We start from the raw sequence: 21795 nt of genomic DNA, 5'->3' as shown, positions 1-21795 counted from the left end.
TGTCTCATTATTGCCGGGTTTGTACTTGCTTGCTGACTGAGGCACCTCTGTGGTCTGCACTTTGTCCAAATTAGGGCACTTGGGTTTTTAACAACCTGAATAGGTCTACAGGAAACCATGCATCAGGCAAAATCCGATTGTTGCCTCTTTCCAAGGTCCTGAGGAGGAAATTAAAATGGTATGGATGGCAGGATATTGCTACAAGCAGGATATTGCTACTCTCCCGATGTTTTTGATGGTCCTTGGCTCAGAATTCTGGTGACTTCAATGCTTATTGATTAAAAGCAGCTGGCACCAAGGGCAAGTGCTCTCTTTAAGGCAATGTGAAGACCTTTTAGCACCCGTCTGCATACCCGCCCCCGACTAGACCCACCCATCACCCGCCACCCTCCCCTTGATTCTCACAGCCAGAGTGAGCCAATAGTAAAAGTGCTTTTAACACACCAGGAAAATCCACAATCCTCTTCACAGAGATGCATTTAAAAAAAAATGCCCAGTCAAAGAAGCTGACATTAAAAGCCATGTCAAAGGCTTGGTCAAAGACGTGGGTATTAAAAAAGGAAAAGGAAGCCAAAGGGTTTAAAGAGGGCATAACCAGAGAGTGGGATCTGGTCGGCTCATTGCCAGCTGTGATTGGCGGGGCAAGGAAGAGCAGAGTGCGCCAGAGGTCATTTAGGGTAAAGCAGAGTTATGAGGAAGGGCTGGAGAAGGTTACAGATTGGAAGAGAGATGGGGATTGGTGTGGGGACAAGGCTATAGAGAGATATCAATGCAAAGCTGTGAATTTTAAATTTAAGGATTTGAGTGACTGGAAACTAGATAGTGTAAGTTGGCGAGGTTGGATGATTAGGGAATGGGACTTGTTACGGGATGAAATAGGAGCAGCAAGGCTATGGATGAGCTGAAGTATATTGAAGTATACAGAGTTTAAAGGTGGGCGACCAGGCAGAAGGGCATTGGAATAGTTAAGCCCAAGAGCGTGAAAGGCATAGATGAGGATTAGATTGACTGAGATGGGATGGCGATGGGCAATGTTACAGAGTTTTGAGTAGGAAGTCTTTGTGATGGAGAGGGTAGGGAGTCAGATGCTTAGCATAGGGTCAATAGGATGCTGAAAGTTTTGACTAACCTGAGGCAGTGGTCAGGGCGATGGAATCTATGGCAAGGGCACGGAGTTTGTAGGGAATTGAAGCCACTGCTGGAGATGCTGTGACTATGTGTGGAGTGGAACCAAGATGAGGGGCAGGATTTTTAGGTCGGTGGGCGGGCACCATCAGTGGGTCCGGGATCGGCTGGGGAATGGACCGCTGACAGCGGCCAGCCAGCGTGAAGCACGTGCTGAAAGGCTCAGCGCTGCTGTGGTGGGGGTGGGAGGAGGCCGAGCGCTGAAGTCAGGCGTGGCGCGGCGCAGGCGCAGGCGAGCGCTCACAGAAAGCTTTCTGAAGGCAGAGAGCTGCCTCAGGGAGCTGAAGACCTCAGCAACCTAAAATAAATGTCACAGAAACCGGAACAATGTGCCCAAGCTTCATAATCTGAAAATGTAGGTGATGAAAATGCTGTCCACAGAAATTTATTTTTATTTTAATTTATCATGGAAACCTCATCCTGCCTGTGGATGAGATCTCCTGAAAAATGCAAAGAATTCGCCCACCCGCCAACTGTAACATTGGACGGGCAACAAAAAATCTTTGTTAATTGGGCTGTTATTGGGCTTAATTGCCCTCTTAATTGTCGGCGGGCACGCTTCCAAGCTTAGCGCGCGCCCGCCAACCAAAATATCGCCCGACGGCATCACACACTATTTTACACTCGAGCAGGTCAGGTGCGCGCCTGCCTACTCAGTGAAAAGTTCTGCCTGAGATAATCCCAAGGTTGTCAACAGAGGAAAGGAGTCGATGAAGAATGATCGCCAATCTTCACATGAGTTTATACAGCAAAAATCGGCAGCTTATTTGATCATGGAGGGGCGTGGTAGGCAAGTCTGGTCCTCTCCTTATGAAATCCAGCTGCCATTTTTAAGTAGGGGACAAGGGTCAATGGCTCATTTTTTTCCCCTCTACCTAGCTGGATAGTAGGTCCTGTGGCACTGTGGGTAGAGTCCCTGCCTCTGAGCCAGAAGCTCTGGGTTCAAGTCCCACTTCAGGACTAGATGGCTAAGGAAGGTGTGTTCATAATGCAGACAAACAGGTTGATCCTTCCAATGTACATCAATAGTAGGCAATAAGAGTGGGAGAGATTCCTGGTCAGCCATGAGATGGAAAGAAAGTTAGAACCTCCGCCATCACTATCCATAGTTCCGGACTACAACATGCATGTAAAAGTGCATGTTGCAACAGCAACTTGGACTCCTTTTGGTGGGGGGGGCAACAGCATGGGGTTCGATCCCCATCCTGGCTGGGGTTGATTCGTGACCTACCCCTTTGCCCTGCCTACGGTGGAGATCATGGTGCTGTGGATCAGATCTGCTTTCGGACAGAGAACAGAAGATGAAGAAGACCTAGCCAGAATGTGTTGAAGACAATTGCATCCTAACTGCTAACCCCGAGGTCAACTAACAACGCAGACCAGGAACTGAACCTGGGATAACTTGGATCTAAGCCTTGGAGTTGTGGGTTCAAGCCCGATTTAAACACAATTAAAATTGATACTCAAATGTGACCCGAAGGGAACTGCCATCCTTGCAATGAAAAGTTAAATGCCTGTTCCGGTGGTTCACGTCGATATTAAAGATCCTCTGGCACTATTTAAAGAAATGCGGGGAGATTTCCCAATGTTCTGGAGAATATTCCTCTTTGAAGTAACAGCACCAAAACAGATTAACTGATCATTCATCTCAGTGCTGTTTGTGAGATCTTACTGTGCTCAGAGAGGCTGCTACACTTTCCTAAATAACAGCAGCCACTGAACTTCAAAATAACTAATCTTACGAGCGATCTTTGCAAGATGAGGAAGCGCTAAAAAAATGAAATTCTTTTTCCCTTTGGTCTGTATGAGCTAATCTTGCATTGGACAATATCTCAGGCATCTAGCAGAATACTGCTTAATGTTCAAGCAGCTTTTAGACTGTAAGGAAGATGGAGCTATTTAAAAACTGGGAATGAATTAGTACATTAGTACTATGCTATCTGACTGAGAATGCTTCTATTATTGTCTTATCTGTTTTGAGCGGGAGATCTATATCAGACGCCTTCAAAATCCGGACTGGGGTTAAGCAAGGCTGTGTGATAGCCTATTTACAATTTACCTGACAATGCCTATTCACCTCAACAAAGCTGAACTACCCTCTAGTCTCAGTATTAAATACAGTCTAGATGGAAAACTCTTTAACCTCAGTTGCTTTTGCGCCAAAAATTGAACTGACCAACATAGGCACACATGATTTACAGTTTGTGGATGACTGCAGTGTCGTTGCCCACTCTGCACCAGATTTGTAAGCCACTCTCGATCTCTTCAATTCAGCATACGAGAAACTTGGCCTGTCCTTGAACGTTGACCAAATAAAACTCATGTATCAACCCACACCTAGTCAGCTAATTATTCTGCCTCCCAAATATGTTGAAGGAGAGACTCTGGAATATATTGAACACTTCCCATACATTGGTAGCCACCTGTCTCAAAAGGCCACTATCAACAAGGAGCTCCAACATCGATTAGCTTAGCCCTCTACAAACTACAGCAATGAGTGTACTGGTCTCCACTTTCTGTAGGCTCCAATATGCCCAATAACTGTGCCAAAGTGCACACTTAGTGCTGCTCCTCCATGAGTAAGCTTTGTCTATAATTCAGTTATCTTTGACAGAGCCAGTGTTCAGGCATTGATATTGGAAACTGCTGACTCCAGGTGCACTCCTGAATACTGCTTGTCGCTGTCAGATGGATTCCAATTTGTCCTGAACATGCATTTTGTTGTTCAGCAAATTATTGCAAGTTATATCCTGCCCAGGTAATTTAGCAGTTTAAGATTTCAACTCTGTGGCTCTGGCCTGATTTTTCAGGCTGGCGTTATTATTTTCCCAGTCGTATCTCCCTGGGAGAATTTTGTGCTTGTCAAGTTGTGGAATTTTGATGCATGACGATGATGCTCTGTTTTTTTTTCTGTATTTTGATTTTGTGGGAATAATTCGAAGAGTGGAAGGGGACCTTATGCAGGGGGCTTAACACATGCCAGTCATCCTGTGATATTACCAGTGATTCCTCTCTTCCAGCACTGAACCTAGCATTAATTGCTGGTGTCAACCGGGAATTGTGCTGGATTTTTATTTTAAGTGAAACCCCCTTTCAGTTAACCTCTTGATGAGTCAGTAGGAAATGCTTCAGCTTTCTCCTGAGTATCATTGTGAAATAAGCATGGAGTAACTGCTTATGTGCTCCCTCCAGGCACTTTATCTTCAGCACATGCTGAATAAACAGCAGCATGTTACATTGAGCAAGAGCTATGGAATTCATGACTGCAGGGTATCAATTCTTGCTGGTGCCTGCCCTTCCTGTGACTAGCTGGTGCTCAGGAGTTATAAACATTACTGATCAAGCTATAAAGATTGGAACAAAAGCAAAATACTGTGGATAATGGAAATCTGAAATAAGAACATACTGCTCTGAATACTCAGCAGGTCAGGTAGCATCTGTGGAGAAAATCAGAGTTAGATCTGTGACCTTTCTTCAGATTGGGTCTGGTGTCAGTTCTACCAGCCGTAGAACATAAGAAATAGGAACAGGAGTAGACCATTCGGCCCCTCGAGCCTGCTCCACCATTCACTAAGATCATGGCTGATCTTCTTGTGTTTCCATTTCCACATTCCCATCTACCCCCCGATAACCTTTGATTGCCTTGCCGAACAAGAATCTATCTACCTCTGCCTTAAAAATATTCAATGACCCCGCCTCCACCACCTTCTGAGGCAGAGAGTTCCAAAGTTGCAAAACCCTCTGATTGAAAAAAATTCTCCTCATCTCTGTCCTAAAAGGGTGACCCCTAATTTTAAAACAGTGCCCCCTAGTCCTGGACTCACCCACAGGAGGAAACATTCTTTCAAAAGTCCACCTTGTCAAGGCCGTTCAGGATCTTGTATACTTCAATCAAATCACCCCTCACTCTTCTAAACTCCAGTGGAAACAAGTCCAGTCTGTCCAACCTTTCCTCATAAGACAACCCACTCATTCCAGATATCAATCTAGTAAACTTCTTTTGAACCACTTCCAATGCATTTATATCCGTCCTTAAATAAGGAGACCAAAACTGCACACAGTATTCGAAGTGCGGTCTCACCAATGCCCTGTATAACTGAAACATAACATAACTTTTATGTTCAATCCCTCTCGTAATAAAGGATAGCATTCCATTAACCTTCTAATTACTTGCACTGCACACTAACTTTTTGTGACTCATGTACTAGAACACCTAGATCCCTCTGCACCTCAGAATTCTGCAGCCGTTCTCCATTTAAGTAATGCTCTGTTTTTTTGTTCTTCCTGCCAAAGTGAACAACTTCACATTTTCCCACATTAAACTCCATTTGCTAGATCTTTGCCCACTAACTCAACTTATCTATATCTATCTGCAACCTCCTCATGTCCTCTTCACAACATACTTTCCTACTTATCTTTGTGTCATCTGCAAATTTAGCTGCCATGCCTTCACTCCCTTCACCTAACTCATTGATGTAAATCGTAAGAAGTTGAGGCCCCAGCACAGACCCCTGTGGGACTCCACTCGTCACATCCTGCCAATCAGAAAAATACCTATTTATGCATACTCTCTGCTTTCTGCCAGCCAGCCAATCTTCTATCCATGCTAATATGTTACCCCCTACACCATGCGCTTTTATTTTCCGTAATAATCTTTGATGTGGCACCTTATCAAATGCCTTCTGGAAATCCAAATACAGTACATCTACAGGCTCCCCTTTATCCACTGCGCATTTTACTGCTTCAAAAGACTCCAAAGGGAGGAGAGGAGGGGAGGGTGTGAAATGGTGTAGGGGTATTGTTGCTGGACTAGTAATCCAGAGACCCAGGTTAATGATCTGGGGACCTGGGTTCAAATCCCACCATGGCAGATGGTGGAATTTGAATTCAATAAAAAAAAAAACCTGGAATTAAAAGTCTAATAATGACCATGAAACCATTATTGTAAAAACCCACCACTAATGCCCCTTTAGGGAAGGAAATCTGCCATCCTTGGCAGCATCAGCAGAGAAGAAAAGAGTTGACATTTCAAATCCTCATGACCCTTCAACAGAACTGAGCAATATCAGGAGAAGGGTGAAATATAAGCTGGTTTAAGGTGGTGGGGGGGGGGGTGGTGGTTGTAGGGACAAGCAAGCAGTGATAGGAGCAGATAATCAAAAGATGTCACAGACAAAAGGATCAAAGAGGTGTTGAAGGTGGTGATATTATCTACGAAAAGTGCTAATTAAGAATGGATGGCAGGACACTCAAGGTACAGCTCTAGTGGGGGTGGGGTGGAAAGACTGACAGGGTATTACAGGTATAGATTTAAAAATAATGGAAAGAGGTGGGAAAGGAAAAATCTGTATAAATTATTGGAAAAAACAAAAGGGAGGGGGAAGAAACGGAAAGGGGGTGAGGAGGGAGTTCAAGATCTAAAGTTGTTGAATTCAATATTCAGTCCGGATAAAGGTTCTATAGAAATGCAAGTTGTTGTTGTACAGCAATAGGAAGCACAGCACCTGCAAGGAGAGAGAAGTTGTTTCAGATGTAGACCTTTCATGAGGACTAAATATTTTACTTAAAAAGGCACACTTCTTAAACATAGACATGTGTGCTCTCCAGAGGGACACTGGCTGACCTGCTGTGTGTATCCAGTATGTCCTGTTTTTATTTTGGAATGTCATTATCTGTAGTGTTTTCCTTTTTAATATTAACACTTGTTACATCGAATTTGCATGTTGCAAAATTCTCAGTATGCTGCTGGTTAAGTATGCTAATTAGGTTAAATTTGCACATGCAAATAGTCTGACTCACTGAAAATATTTTAGCTTTGCAGTCTATTGTAATGTACTTTTTATTTAGTCTGGAGCACTGCAAAGGCCTGCTTGTCAACATTAAACATTTTCAGGAAGAACCCTTACTCCCAGATTAGGTACAGAGTAAAGCACCCTCCATTACATCTAGTAAGCACTCCCAGCTTAGATATGATGTGCTTCAGCTCTGAGATCTGCTGGATGGGAGGGTGAGACCTGAGTGACTCATATATGATCAAACCTCTTGAATCAGGTAGAATCATAACAAACCACCAAAAACTCACACAGTCTCTTGCATTTCTCAGTCTTTGTGTCACGCAAGTTCACTGACTCACTTTGGTTCATCTGCTTCTACCCTTCTGTCCCTTTCACTGTTTCTTGCTTCGTCTCTGCATTTCATAGAATATGTTTTGTCTGTCTGTCTCTCGCTGTCTCTACTGATCTCTGTCTGTCTCTCTCTGTCTGTTTCTCTCTCTGTCTCTCTCTCTCCCCATCTCTTTCTCTCTCTGTCTCTCTCTGTGTCTCTCTCTGTCTCTCTATCTATCTTTCTCTCTATCTCTCTCTCTCTGTCTTATTCTATCTCAGACTTGCTCACTTTCTCACTCTCTTCCTGTCTGTGTCTCTATCTCTCAGTCTCCCTCTTTGTCTCTTCAACTTTTCGGGTCTCTTGATCTTTATTTCTCTGTCTCTCTCATTCTTTGACTCTCTCGTTCTCTGTGTCTCTCATTCTCTGTTTCTTCCTTGTTCTGTGTCTCTCCCTTGGTTTCTTTATCTGTCTGTCTGTTTCTTTCTCCCTGCCCCCCTCTCTCTCTCACACTCCTCACACTGTCTCCTTAATTGAAAGCAAAATACTGCAGATGCTGGAAATCTCAAATAAAAACAGTAAGTGCTGGAAAAGCTCATTAGGTCTGTGGGGAGAGAAACAAAGTTACTGTTCCAACTCCAGTATGACTCTTCTTTGGAACTGTCTCCTTGCCCTGTCTCTGCCCCTTCACCACTTCTCTTTTCTCGCTATGGTGACTTCTGTTTTTAACACCCTCTCTCCTGGTTCTGTCTGCTACCAATGCCCGAAGCAGGCTACAGGCTTTGGAATTCAACCGACCTGCTCTTCCCCTCCAGTCAGGACCTGCCTCAGGAACCCATGATATCACGTGCCAGTAGCAAGGTGTAGTTTCAACACGTGCCAAATGATCTGTTCCCCCCCACCGTCCCCTGCCCCCAATCTTCCTGACTGGGTACACAGAAGTCACTGGAAACAGCCTGCAGACTGTGATGGTCTTTCTCTCTGACTGTTCCCTCGTGAATCTTTCTCTTGATTTTCCCCTTATTGACTTCTTTCACTGATCTCTCAGGGGCCATAATTCCATAACATTAGTGGCTGAGGTCAGGGACTCTCCCTCTCCAGGAAATGATAGAAGCTAAAAGCAAATTGATAGAAGCTACATTGTCATACACTGTTTCCTGAATTAACCACATTTGCCCCATGACCTCTGTCCTTCCAGGGTCACAAATGAGGGAGTGGGCGTCCCTAATCCTTTGGGTCAGCTGTAACGTAGCGTATCATTTGAAGATGGTACATTGGTGAGGGGCACCCCAGCCTCCACATTGGCAGAAGAGTTTGGATCAACACCACCACACTCCCCGCCGCCAACCCCCCCCGCCCCAAATAACAAAAGGGCTGAGGAGGGCAGGACTGGAGAGTGAAAGGAAAGAGAGGTCTGGGCAGCTCTTGCTGCAAGGATGGATGGGGGATAATATTCCAACATATTTACAGCACAGAAGAAGGACATTCGGCCCAGCAGACTCATGTCTGTGTTTATGATCCTCACAAATGTTCTCCTATCCCTGTTGGTCAATAGATCCTTCTATTCCTTTCTCCGCCATGTACTTATCTACTACCCTTTAAACACATCTGTGGTGTTCATCTCAGCTACTCTATGTGGTGCACCCAGTGCTTCTCACATGCTAATGAAGCATCCTCCTGCTGACACTGTGTACCCACTCTGGTGGAGATTACTGAAGGACACAATCCTGACAACACAAGCCATAGATTTTCAATCCTTTTTTTGGATTTAATTTCTTGGATTTAATTTGGCTGTCTTTCTATATCTCTTCATCTCTCCTTTTCTTCAGGCGGACCCCTCTTGTTTATCAAATTCTCTCTCTGCCTGTCTCACTCTTGGTGATCCTCCTTGTTAAACTTCCTCTCTCTCCTTCACTTTGATCTTTCTCTGATATTTGCTTTATCTCCTGCCTTATCTTCACACTGGTTGATCTTTCCCTTCTGATCTGACAAGCCTTCTTTCTTTCTTGTTCTGCCTGCTGATTCTGTATCAGTCCCAGTGGTTTATGGACAACTGCAATCCAGACTAACCATAACCTCCTCAGGGTTCTTGCTTTCTTCCTTCGTTACACTGTACATGTGTATATATGTTGGAACCTCTTTGTCAGAATGGCCTTTGAAATTTATAAATGCCAAATTTCTGAGAGCGCTGGTCGACGGTGCATTCTGTAACTGAAAAGAATGAAGCAAAGCTGCCTAGATATGACAGTCTAGTGGTTATGTTATTAGACTAGTAATCAAGAGGCCTGAATTAACAAACCCTACCATGACAGTTTAAGAAATTGAATTCAATTAGGAAAAATATGCAAATGAAAAGCTGATATCAGTAAAAGTGACCATGAAGCAGTTGTTTTGTTGTAAAAACCCAACTGGTCACTAATACACTTTAAGGAAATAATTCTGCTCAATCTGGCTTCCATGTGACTTCATTCCTGTATCAATCCAATTGACTCCTCCCTACCTTTTGGACTGGCCCGGTAAACTCACTCCTAGAACTCACTGCAGCAGTTCAAGGTTGAGACCCACCATCTTCTGTTTGGGGCTAACTTATGGGGCTGAGCATAAGTGAACGGTCAATGGTCTCAGAATATCCCTGAATGTGCAGTTAATTGTGAAATGGCTTTATAATATATGTGAACGTTTGCTCATAGCGGGTCGATTATCCTCTTGGGCCGATGACCTTTCGGATTTAAGATAATTTTGGTTTTCAGATACCACATATAGGACTAGGCCTACTCACATTAAAATGGCCGAAGCCTAGGCTGGCTATAGTCTAATGTAAATAGAATGGCTAGAAAAGTAAGATGTACCACTGAACAATAAATACAGGGTGCCTGTAAAAGGTTCCCACCCGTTCTGCTTGTAGGAGAGGGTTTGCAAGGTAGACACTGCAGACAAGCAGCTAGACTTCCCGTGCTAAAGGCTGGAGGTGGACAGCGAGGCTTGTGTTGGCTCAGGCCGTGTCAGCTCCGGTCAGAGACTTCCTGTGCTAAAGGCTGGAGGTGGTCAGCGAGGCTCGTGTTAGCTCAGGCCGTGTCAGCTCGGGTCGGAGACTTCCTGTGCTAAAGGTCGATGAGGTTAAAAAAAGTGCTTTTTGGATGTGTTAGGTTTTTGGATTTACGGATAAAGGATATTCAGCCTGTATGAAAATTGCTTCATAAAATATATCTATTTTTTACACTAATGACTGATATTTTCAGTTCTCAAGCCTTGTGCCCTCTGTAAATGAAATTACTAGGTCCAGATTTTAGGGACTGTGAAGATTGAGGGTCCTACTGAACTGCCTTGGAATTAGTCTCTCTAATGCAATAGTATGTTTAAAAAATACCTCCTGTGGACAGGTGTCATCCAGTGTTTATTCGCCCCCCCCCCCACCCGACTTCTCCAGTTGTCTCCCACCCTCTCCTGAAGGCAGCGATAGCTTGACTCACTGCTATGAGCAGGTGCATGCCTTTTGAATGCTTTCCCAAGCAGTGTGTGAGCCTGGGTTATGAGTGGAGGAGGGCAGGTCATGGTAGATAGTGTGTGGTCTGTGGAAGAAGTGAGTTTTTCTGGGCAAATGGCTTGTAACTCATGCCACGGTTAGTTAATGATGCATTGAAGAGGGCCTAGAGACATCCTGATTAAGTGCCTCTTGCTCATTTCCTCTGGGATTGCTGCACTTTCCCCTGATGTGTAGCAGAGATTGCGAGCTCAGTGAGCTGTGTTAGCCCCAGGGGCAGGCTAACAGCTACAGCTAACATTGCTACCCCTCAGCAGACCAGCTTGTCAGTCATCCTGGGTGACCAGTTCCTATTACCATCAGTGTATTGTTACCGTGGTTGAAATTGAATGGTGAGGCGATGCCTGTGACTAAGATCCTCGAGTGTCTAATTTTATTCAAAGAAATGAATTTACTGCCCTGAAAGGCCGGGATTTTCCAACCCCACTGTGGTGAGAGGCTCCTCGGGGGTGTGGCAGGCCAGCCAAAACTCCACTGACTTTCGGTAGCCTGTCACACAGCGGTTTGTGATTTTCTGCTTGTTGTTTTTGATAACTGGCTGGTTGGAATTGTGAGAGGCAGAGCAGAACTGATTCCTCTCACCTCTAGTAACACGGTCTCCTGGGACACCGGTCCTTCACGTGCTCAGGGATTTGGAAGTACGACATCACCAACCAATGTCCAGTTCTGCCTTTTGAACACATTTTGTGGTGATGCTGCTTACACGTTTTCAAATGATAATTTGCATTTTTGCACCACTGTTAATGTAATAAAATGTTCCAAGGTGCTTCGCAGGAGCATTATCAGGACAAAATTGACACTCAGCTGGTTAGGAGCGGTGAAACAAGAGGAAGGTTTTGAACAGCTTCTTAAAGGAGAGAGAGGTGGAGAGGTTTATGGCAGGAAATTTAAAGTTAGGGCCTAGATAACTAGGTCCATCCATGATCCATCTCGACCTCCTCCTGAGGCCCCCAGCATCACAGATGCCAGTCTTCAGCCACCTCAAATCACTCCACGTGATATGAAGAAACGGCTGAAGGCACTGGACACTGGAAAGGCTATGGGCCCTAACAACATTCCAGCAATAATACTGAAGACTCATGCTCTAGAGCTGGTCGCGCCCCTAGCCAAGCTGTTCCAGTGCAGCTACAACACTGGCATCTACCCGGCTATGTGGAAAATTGCCCAGGTATGTCCTGTACACAAGAAGCAGGACAAATCCAACCCGGCCTATTACCATCCCATCAGTCTACTCTCGATCATCAGTAAAGTGATGGAAGGTGTTGGCAACACTGCCATCAAGCGGCACTTACTCAGCAATAACCTGCTCACTGATGTTCAGTTTGGGTTCTGCCAGGGACACTCAGCTCTTGACCTCATTACAGCATTGGTCCAAATATGGAAAAAAGAGCTGAACTCAAGAGGTGAAGTGAGAGTGACTGCCCTTGGCATCAAGGCAGCATTTGACTGAGTGTGGCATCAAGGAGCCCTAGCAAAACTGGAGTCAATGGAAATCGGGGGAAAACTCTCCACTGGTTGGAGTTATACCTAGCACAAAGGAAGATGGTTGTGGTTGTTGGAGGCTAATCATCTCAGTTCCAGGACATCACTGCAGGAGTTCCTCAGGGTAGTGTCCTAGACCCAATCATCTTCAGCTGCTTCATCAATGACCTTCCTTCCATCATTAGGCCAGAAGTGAGCATGTTCGCTGATGGTTGCACAATGTTCACCATTCACGACTTCTCAGACACTGAAGCAGTCCATGTCCATATGCAGGAAGACCTGGACAACAATCAGGATTGGGCTGATAAGTAACAAGTAACATTCGCACCACTCAAGTGTCAGGCAATGATCATCTCCAACCAGAGAGAATCTAACCATCTTCCCTTGACATTCAATGGAATTACCATCACTGAATCCCCCACTATCAACATCCTGGGGGTTACCATTTACCAGAAACTGAACTGGACCAGCCATATAAATACTGTGGCTACAAGAGCAGATCAGAGGTGGGGAATTCTGCAGCGATTAACTCACCTCTTGACTCCCCAAAGCCTGTCCACCATCTACAAGGCACAACTCAGGAGTGTGATGGAATACTCTCCACTTGCCTGCATGAGTGCAGCTCCCACAACACCCAAGAAGCTTGACACCAACCAGGATAAAGCAGCCCGCTTGATTGGACCCCATCCACCACTTTAAACATTCACTCTCTCCACCACCGATGCACAGTGGCAGCAGTGTGTACCATCTGTAAGATGTATCGCAGCTACTCCCAAGGTTCTTTCAACAGTACCTTCCGAACCCATGACCTCTATCACCTTGAAGGATAAGGGCAGCAGATGCATGGGAAAACTACCACTTGCTAGTTTCCCTCCAAGCCCCTCACCATCCTGACTTGGAAATATATCGCCATTCCTTCACTGTTGCTGGGTCAAAATCCTGGAACTCCCTCCCTAACAGCACTGTGGATCTACCTACACCACATGGACTGCAGCGGTTCAAGAAGGTAGCTCACCATCACCTTCTCAAGGGCAATTAGGGATGGGCAACAAATGCTGGCCCAGCCAGCGACGTCCACGTCCTGTGAAAGAATTTTAAAAAATTAAAGCTGCCATTGATGGAGTGATGGAAATCGGGGATGCACAAGAGGCCAGAATTAGAAGAATGCAGAGTTTTTGGAGAGTTGTAGGGCTGGAGGGGATGACAGATATAGGCTGTGATTGGAGTGATTTGGACACATTGATGAGAATTTTAAAATCAGAGTGTTTGGGAGCTGGGAACCACTGTAGGTTAGTGAGCACAGGGGTAACATGCGAATGGGTATGAGTTAAGATACGACAGCGGGATTTTGGATGAGCTCAAGTTTACGGAGAGTGGAAGATGAGAGGCCTGTCAGTAAGCTGCTGACATGAAGCTTGTAGTGAAGGTGCTTATGCCATGATTTATTTTTTACCCTCGTTGATCTCTTGTCCAACATACAGATGATGGACCGCCCCATGTGAGTCCCCTCACATAACGTAACACACTAAATGCCACATCGTTAACGGTTGGAATGATTGATCGGATGCCTTTTTCCTTTTGATTCAGGGTGGGTCTTCCAATTCTCAATAGCTTGTTACAGCCTGTATTTACCCCTGTGCAGGTGACTCTGGAGAAGGTGCTGGGCATCACGGTCTCTGGAAGCAGTGGACTTGCGTGCGACTCGAAGACAGGACTCGTAGCCTATCCATCAGGGTAAGTAGCTGTTCACATGGAGATTGACTCACAGAATCCTGTTATCTGTAAACTACTTGATTGTCCAGCCTGGCATCGACTCTGTTTTTCAACCAGTAATAAAAAAAAAATTGTCAGCTTAATTTCCCTCATTTATTGGGTTTTTAAGCACGCTTGTACCTAGGTAATAAAAAACACAAGAGTTTGGGAAGCTAAGTGTGTTGCATTTAATAGTGACTTAAAGTTCCATATATATCTGATACATTAATATAATAATTTGAATGGCGAAGTTGATGCGGTTTATCAGCTGCACACCCCAAGTATGAGTGGAAGAACATTACTGAGTAGTTTACCCTGTGTGCAGGTAGCAAAGAGGTATTGGTCAATACAAGGTTGCCTGTTCACTTGCATGGCCAAAGAGCAATACAGGGAGGTAAAAGGAGATATAAAGCCAATGAAAACTGGGTCATTTCTGTGTTAAAAGTTTGTTATGAAAGTAGAGAGCTGATTTGTTGCACTGCTCCATATCCCCGGGAATTGCAGATTCATGGAAGGTGTTTAAAAGATTCTGAAAACCAAGGGCTCAATATGATCCTATCTGTGGCTATTGCAATACCATTACGTCTATGATTCTGTTGGCACAGCCTAAAAAGCAAAATGATTTGGATATAAAATGTATTCATGTTGTGCTAGTGAAGTAAGTAATTGGAACACATACGAGTTTCCAACATATACCTCCACAGATCTTTGCAGGAGCTAAAGAGGGTGCCCTTGATTTTGCCAGAATTAAGCTGAAGGATGTTTTAGTTCACTAGGGTCTCACTGTGTAATTGTAAATGGAGTTGCTTATTCAGCGAGCTAAGGGTTATTTGAGGTGTAGAAATACACAGCTCCTGTTTGTAAGAAAAGAAAGAGTAAAAATGAATTCAGTTCTATCATTTCAGATAGACAATTGCTGCAGCTTCCAATTGTCCTGGATGAGTGCGTGTCCGTGTGTGTATGAGTGGTAATGAGGTAAAATATAACCACATGTCACATTGGAGGAGATGGTGGAGGGACGGATCATCAGTGCTACAGTGAGGGTTGTTAAAGGGTTAGTCAGTGATACAGTGAGCTGTGTTAACAGTTAGTCAGTGATACAGTGAGCTGTGTTAAACAGTTAATCAGTGATACAGTGAGCTGTGTTAAACAGTAAGTCAGTGATACAGTGAGCTGTGTTAAACAGTTAGTCAGTGATACAGTGACTGTGTTAAAGGGCTAGTCAGTGATACTGTGAGCTGTGTTAAAGGGTTAGTCAGTGATCCAGTGAGCTGTGTTAAAGAGTTAGACAGTGATACAGTGACTGTGTTAAAGAGTTAGTCAGTGATCCAGTGACTGTGTTAAAGGGCTAGTCAGTGATACAGTGAGCTGTGTTAAAAGGTTAGTCAGTGATACAGTGACTGTGTTAAAGAGTTAGTCAATGATACAGTGAGTTGTGTTAAAGGGTTAGTCAGTGATACAGTGAGGTGTGTTAAAGAGTCAGTGATACAGTGAGCTGTGTTAAAGGGCTAGTCAGTGATACCATGAGCTGTGTTAAAGAGTTAGACAGTGATACAGTGACTGTGTTAAAGAGTTAGTCAGTGATACAGTGAGCTGTGTTAAAGGGCTAGTCAGTGAAACAGTGAGTTGTGTTAAAGGGTTAGTCAGTGATACAGTGAGGTTTGTTAAAGAGTTAGTCAGTGATACAGTGAGCTGTGTTAAAGGGCTAGTCAGTGATACCATGAGCTGTGTTAAAGAGTTAGACAGTGATACAGTGACTGTGTTAAAGAGTTAGTCAGTGATACAGTGAGCTGTGTTAAAGGGCTAGTCAGTGATACAGTGAGCTGTGTTAAAAGGTTAGTCAGTGATACAGTGAGCTGTGTTAAAGGGCTAGTCTGCGATACCGTGAAATGTTTTGAAGTATTTGTCAGTGATACAGTGAGCTGTGTTAAAAGGTTAGTCAGTCATACAGTGAGCTATGTTAAAGGGCTAGTCAGTGATACCGTGAGCTGTGTTCAAGTATTAGTCAGTGATACAGTGCGCGGGGTTAAAGGGCTAGTCAGTGAGACAGTGAGATGCGTTAAAGAGTTAGTCATTGAGACAGTGAGCTGTGTTAAAGAGTTAGTCAGTGATGCGGTGAGGTGTGTTGAAGTGTTTGTCAGTGATACTGTGAGCTGTGTTAAAGCATTAGTCAATAATACAGTAACTCTGTTAAAGGGTTAGTCAGTAATACAGTGCGCTGTGTTAAAGGGTTAGTCAGTGATACAGTGACTAAAGAGTTAGTCAGTGATACAGGGACTGTGTTAAAGGGCTAGTCAGTGATACAGTGAGCTGTGTTAAAGGGCTAGTCAGTGATGCAGTGAGCTGTGTTAAAGGGCTAGTCAGTGATACAGTGAGCTGTGTTAAAGGGCTAATCAATGATACCGTGAGCTGTGTTGAAGTATTAGTCAGTGATACAGTGAGCTGTGTTAAATACTTAGTGAAACAATGAGCTGTGTTAAAAGGTTAGTTATTGATACAGTGAGCTGTGTTAAAGAGCTAGTCAGTGATACAATGAGCTGTGTTAAAGGGCTAGTCAGTGATACAGTCAGCTGTGTTAAGGAGTTAGTCAGTGATACAATGAGCTGTGTTAAAGGGCAAGTCAGTGATATAGTGAGCTGTGTTAAAGGGTTAGTGAGGGATACAATGAGCTGTGTTAAAGGGCTAGTCAGTGATACAGTCAGCTGTGTTAAGGAGTTAGTCAGTGATACAGTGAGCTGTGGTTAAAAGGTTAGACAGTGATACCGTGAGCTGTGTTAAAAGGTTAGTCAGTGGTACAGTGAGCTGTGTTAAGGGGCTAGTCAGTGATACAGTCAGCTGTGTTAAGGAGTTAGTCAGTGATACAATGAGCTGTGTTAAAGGGCAAGTCAGTGACATAGTGAGCTGTGTTAAAGGGTTAGTGAGGGATACAATGAGCTGTGTAAAAGGGCTAGTCAATGATACAGTGATTGTGTTAAGGAGTTAGTCAGTGATACAATGAGCTGTGTTAAAGGGCAAGTCAGTGATATAGTGAGCTGTGTTAAAGGGTTAGTGAGGGATACAATGAGCTGTGTTAAAGGGCTAGTCAGTGATACAGTCAGCTGTGTTAAGGAGTTAGTCAGTGATACCGTGAGCTGTGTTAAAAGGTTAGTCAGTGGTACAGTGAGCTGTGTTAAAGGGCTAGTCAGTGATACAGTCAGCTGTGTTAAGGAGTTAGTCAGTGATACAATGAGCTGTGTTAAAGGGCAAGTCAGTGACATAGTGAGCTGTGTTAAAGGGTTAGTGAGGGATACAATGAGCTGTGTAAAAGGGCTAGTCAATGATACAGTGACTGTGTTAAGGAGTTAGTCAGTGATACAGTGACTGTGTTAAGGAGTTAGTCAGTGATACAGTGAGCTGTGTTAAAAGGTTAGACAGTGATACCGTGAGCTGTGTTAAAAGGTTAGTCAGTGGTACAGTGAGCAGTGCTAAATACTTAGTGAAACAATGAGCTGTGTTAAAAAGTTAGACAGTGATACAGTGAACTGTGTTAAAAGGTTAGACAGTGATACAGTGAGCTGTGTTAAAGGGCTAGTCAGTGATACAGTGAACTGTGTTAAAAGGTTAGACAGTGATACAGTGAGCTGTGTTAAAGGGCTAGTCAGTGATACAGTGAGCTGTGTTAAAAGGTTAGTCAGTGATACAGTGAGCTGTGTTAAAAGGTTAGACAGTGACACAGTGAGCTGTGTTAAAGGGCTAGACAGTGATACAGTGAGCTGTGTTAAAAGGTTAGTCAGTGACACAGTGAGCTGTGTTAAAGGGCTTGACAGTGATACAGTGAGCTGTGTTAAAGGGCTAGTCAGTGATACAGTGAGCTTTGTTAAAGGGTTAGTCAGTGATACAGTGAGCTGTGTTAAAGGGCTAGTCAGTGATACAGTGAGCTGTGTTAAAGGGCTAGTCAGTGATACAGTGAGCTGTGTTAAAAGGTTAGTCAGTGATACAGTGAGCTGTGTTAAAGGGCTAGTCAGTGATACAGTGAGCTGTGTTAAAAGGTTAGTCAGTGATACAGTGAGCTGTGTTAAAAGGTTAGTCAGTGATACAGTGAGCTGTGTTAAAGGGTTAGTCAGTGATACAGTGAGCTGTGTTAAAGGGCTAGTCAGTGATACAGTGAGCTGTGTTAAAAGGTTAGTCAGTGATACAGTGAGCTGTGTTAAAGGGTTAGTCAGTGATACAGTGAGCTGTGTTAAAGGGCTAGTCAGTGATACAGTGAGCTGTGTTAAAAGGTTAGTCAGTGACACAGTGAGCTGTGTTAAAGGGCTTGACAGTGATACAGTGAGCTGTGTTAAAGGGCTAGTCAGTGATACAGTGAGCTTTGTTAAAGGGTTAGTCAGTGATACAGTGAGCTGTGTTAAAGGGCTAGTCAGTGATACAGTGAGCTGTGTTAAAGGGCTAGTCAGTGATACAGTGAGCTGTGTTAAAAGGTTAGTCAGTGATACAGTGAGCTGTGTTAAAGGGCTAGTCAGTGATACAGTGAGCTGTGTTCAAGTATTAGTCAGTGATACAGTGAGCTGTGTTAAAGGGCTAGTCACTGTTACAGTGACTGTGTTAAAGGGTCAGTCATTGAGACAGTGAGCTGTCTTAAAGAGTTAGTCAGTGATACAGTGAGGTGTGTTGAAGTGTTAGTGAGTGATAATGTGAGCTGTGTTAAATCATTAGTCAGTGATGCAGTAACTCTGTTAAAGGGTTAGTCAGTAATACAGTGCGCTGTGTTAAAGGGTCAGTCAGTGATACAGTGAGCTGTGTTAAATAGTTAATCAGTGATACAGTGAGCTCTGCTAAAAGGTTAGTCATTGATACAGTGAGCTGTGTTAAAGGGCTAGTCAGTGATACAGTGAGCTGTGTTCAAGTATTAGTCAGTGATACAGTGAGCTGTGTTAAAGGGCTAGTCACTGTTACAGTGACTGTGTTAAAGGGTCAGTCATTGAGACAGTGAGCTGTCTTAAAGAGTTAGTCAGTGATACAGTGAGGTGTGTTGAAGTGTTAGTGAGTGATAATGTGAGCTGTGTTAAATCATTAGTCAGTGATGCAGTAACTCTGTTAAAGGGTTAGTCAGTAATACAGTGCGCTGTGTTAAAGGGTCAGTCAGTGATACAGTGAGCTGTGTTAAATAGTTAATCAGTGATACAGTGAGCTCTGCTAAAAGGTTAGTCATTGATACAGTGAGCTGTGTTAAAGGGCTAGTCAGTGATACAGTGAGCTGTGTTAAAAGGTTAGACAGTGATACAGTGAGGCGTGTTAAAGAGTTAGTCAGTGATACAGTGAGCTGTGTTAAACGGTTAGTCGGTGATACAGTGACTGTGTTAAAGAGTTAGTCAGTGATACAGTGAGCTGTGTTAAGGGGTTAGTCAGTGATACAGTGAGCTGTGTTAAGGGGTTAGTCAGTGATACAATGAGCTGTGTTAAAGGGTGAGACAGTGATACAGTGAGCTGTGTTAAAGAGTTAGTCAGTGATAGAGTGAGCTGTGTTAAACGGTTAGTCAGTGATACAGTGAGCTGTGTTAAATGGTTAGTCAGTGATACAGTGAGCTGTGTTAAAGGGCTAGTCTGCGATACCGTGAAATGTCTTGAAGTATTAGTCAGTGATACAGTGAGCTGTGTTAAAGAGTTAGTCAGTGATAGAGTGAGCTGTGTTAAAGAGTTAGTCAGTGATAGAGTGAGCTGTGTTAAACGGTTAGTCAGTGATACAGTGACTGTGTTAAAGGGCTAGTCTGCGATACCGTGAAATGTCTTGAAGTATTAGTCAGTGATACAGTGAGCTGTGTTAAAGAGTTAGTCAGTGATAGACTGAGCTGTATTAAAGGGATAGTCAGTGCTACAGTGAGCTGTCTTGAAGGGCTAGTCAGTGATACAATGGGCTGTGTTAAAGGGCTAGTGAGGGAGACAATGAGCTGTGTTAAAGTGCTAGTCAGTTACAGTGACTGTGTTAAAGGGTCCGTCATTGAGACAGTGAGCTTTGTGAAACAGTTAGTCAGTGATGCGGTGAGGTGTGTTGAAGCGTTTGTCAGTGATACTGTGAGCCGTGTTAAAGCATTAGTCAGTGATACAGTGACTCTGTTAAAGGGTTAGTCAGTAATACAGTGCGCTGTGTTAAAGGGTCAGGCAGTGATACAGTGTGCTGTACTAAAGGGTTAGTCAGTGATACAGTGACTGTGTTAAAAGGTCAGTCAGTGATACGGTGAGCTGTGTTAAAGAGTTAGTGTTATGACCAAGCCTTTGGTAAAGCTGAATTATTTAGAAATCTCAGAGGGAAACTATAAACAACTGTCATCACCTAGAATTTTAAGTGTTAGGTTTGAGATGCGACTCTAAATTCAGGAATCAGACCATCAATTCTCAAGGTTTTACATTAAACTAAATGGAACATTTTATTATTTGACACAGGTTAAAATGTATATACACATGGCTACAAATTAGTACGATCATAACTTTTAAGAAATTCCCAAACTTATCTCCGTTAAGGAAACAGCAACATAATATTATATAAATTAATAGCTTCGTGACAATTAGTCAATGATGAAGTGAGTTCTGTTAAATAGTTGGTCAGTGTTACAGTGATCTGTATTAAACGGATAGTCAAGTGCTACAGTGAGCTGTGTTAAAGGGCTAGTCAGTGATACAGTGAGCTGTGTTAAAGGGCTAGTCAGTGATACAGTGAGCTGTGTTAAAGGGTTAGTCAGTGATACAGTGAGCTGTGTTAAAGGGTTAGTCAGTGATACAGTGAGCTGTGTTAAAGGGCTAGTCAGTGATACAGTGAGCTGTGTTAAAGGGCTAGTCAGTGATACAGTGAGCTGTGTTAAGGGGACAGCCAGTGATACAGTTTCCTGTGTTAAAGGGTCAGCCAGTGATACAGAGGCTGTGTTAAAGGGTTAGTCAATGATGCAGTGAAAGTTTTAGATGGCTAGTCAGTGATACAGTGTGCTGTGTTAAAGAGTTAGTCAGTGATACAGTGAGCTGTGTTAAAGGGCTAGTCAGTGATACAGTGAGCTGTGTTAAAGGGCTAGTCAGTGATACAGTGAGCTGTGTTAAAGGGACAGCCAGTGATACAGTTTCCTGTGTTAAAGGGTCAGCCAGTGATACAGAGGCTGTGTTAAAGGGTTAGTCAATGATGCAGTGAAAGTTTTAGATGGCTAGTCAGTGATACAGTGTGCTGTGTTAAAGGGTTAGTCAGTGATACAGTGAGCTGTGTTAAAGGGTTAGTCAGTGATACAGTGAGCTGTGTTAAAGAGCTAGTCAGTGATACAGTGAGCTGTGTTAAAGGGTTAGTCAGTGATACAGTGAGCTGTGTTAAAGGGCTCGTCAGTGATACAGTGACTGTGTTAAAGGGTTAGTGAGGGATACAATGAGCTGTGTTAAAGGGTTAGTCAGTGATACAGTGAGCTGTGTTAAAGGGCTAGTCAGTGATACAGTGACTGTGTGAAAGGGTCAGCCAGTGATACAGTGAGCTGTGTTAAAAGGTCAAGTCAGTGATAAAGAGGCTGTGTTAAAGGGCTAGTCAGTGATACAGTGACTGTGTGCAAGGGTCAGCCAGTGATACAGTGAGCTGTGTTAAAGGGTCAAGCCAGTGATAAAGAGGCTGTGTTAAAGGGTTAGTCAGTGATACAGTGACTGTGTTAAAGAGTTAGTCAGTGATACAGTGAGCTGTGTTGAAGTGTTATTCAGTGATATAGTGAGCTGTGTTAAAGAGTTAGTCAGTGTTA

General features: G+C 43.7%; 1 protein-coding gene across 2 annotated transcripts in view; it reads left to right on the top strand.

Moving 5' to 3' along the window:
- mapkbp1 (mitogen-activated protein kinase binding protein 1) overlaps positions 1 to 21795 on the top strand; it is a 264467-nt gene that overhangs the window by 31520 nt on the left and 211152 nt on the right. For both annotated transcript variants that reach the window (XM_078563074.1, XM_078563073.1), the window contains exon 2: positions 13953 to 14044. In XM_078563074.1, coding sequence (XP_078419200.1) covers positions 13953 to 14044 — 92 coding nt within the window. The remainder of the gene's footprint in view (positions 1 to 13952; positions 14045 to 21795) is intronic.

Source organism: Cetorhinus maximus, chromosome 18 (genome assembly GCF_964194155.1).
Source record: "Cetorhinus maximus chromosome 18, sCetMax3.hap1.1, whole genome shotgun sequence".
In the NCBI taxonomy this organism is placed as follows: Eukaryota; Metazoa; Chordata; class Chondrichthyes; order Lamniformes; family Cetorhinidae; genus Cetorhinus; species Cetorhinus maximus.
Note: the sequence above shows the minus strand (reverse complement) of the source record. Positions and strands in the feature narration are given on the sequence as shown.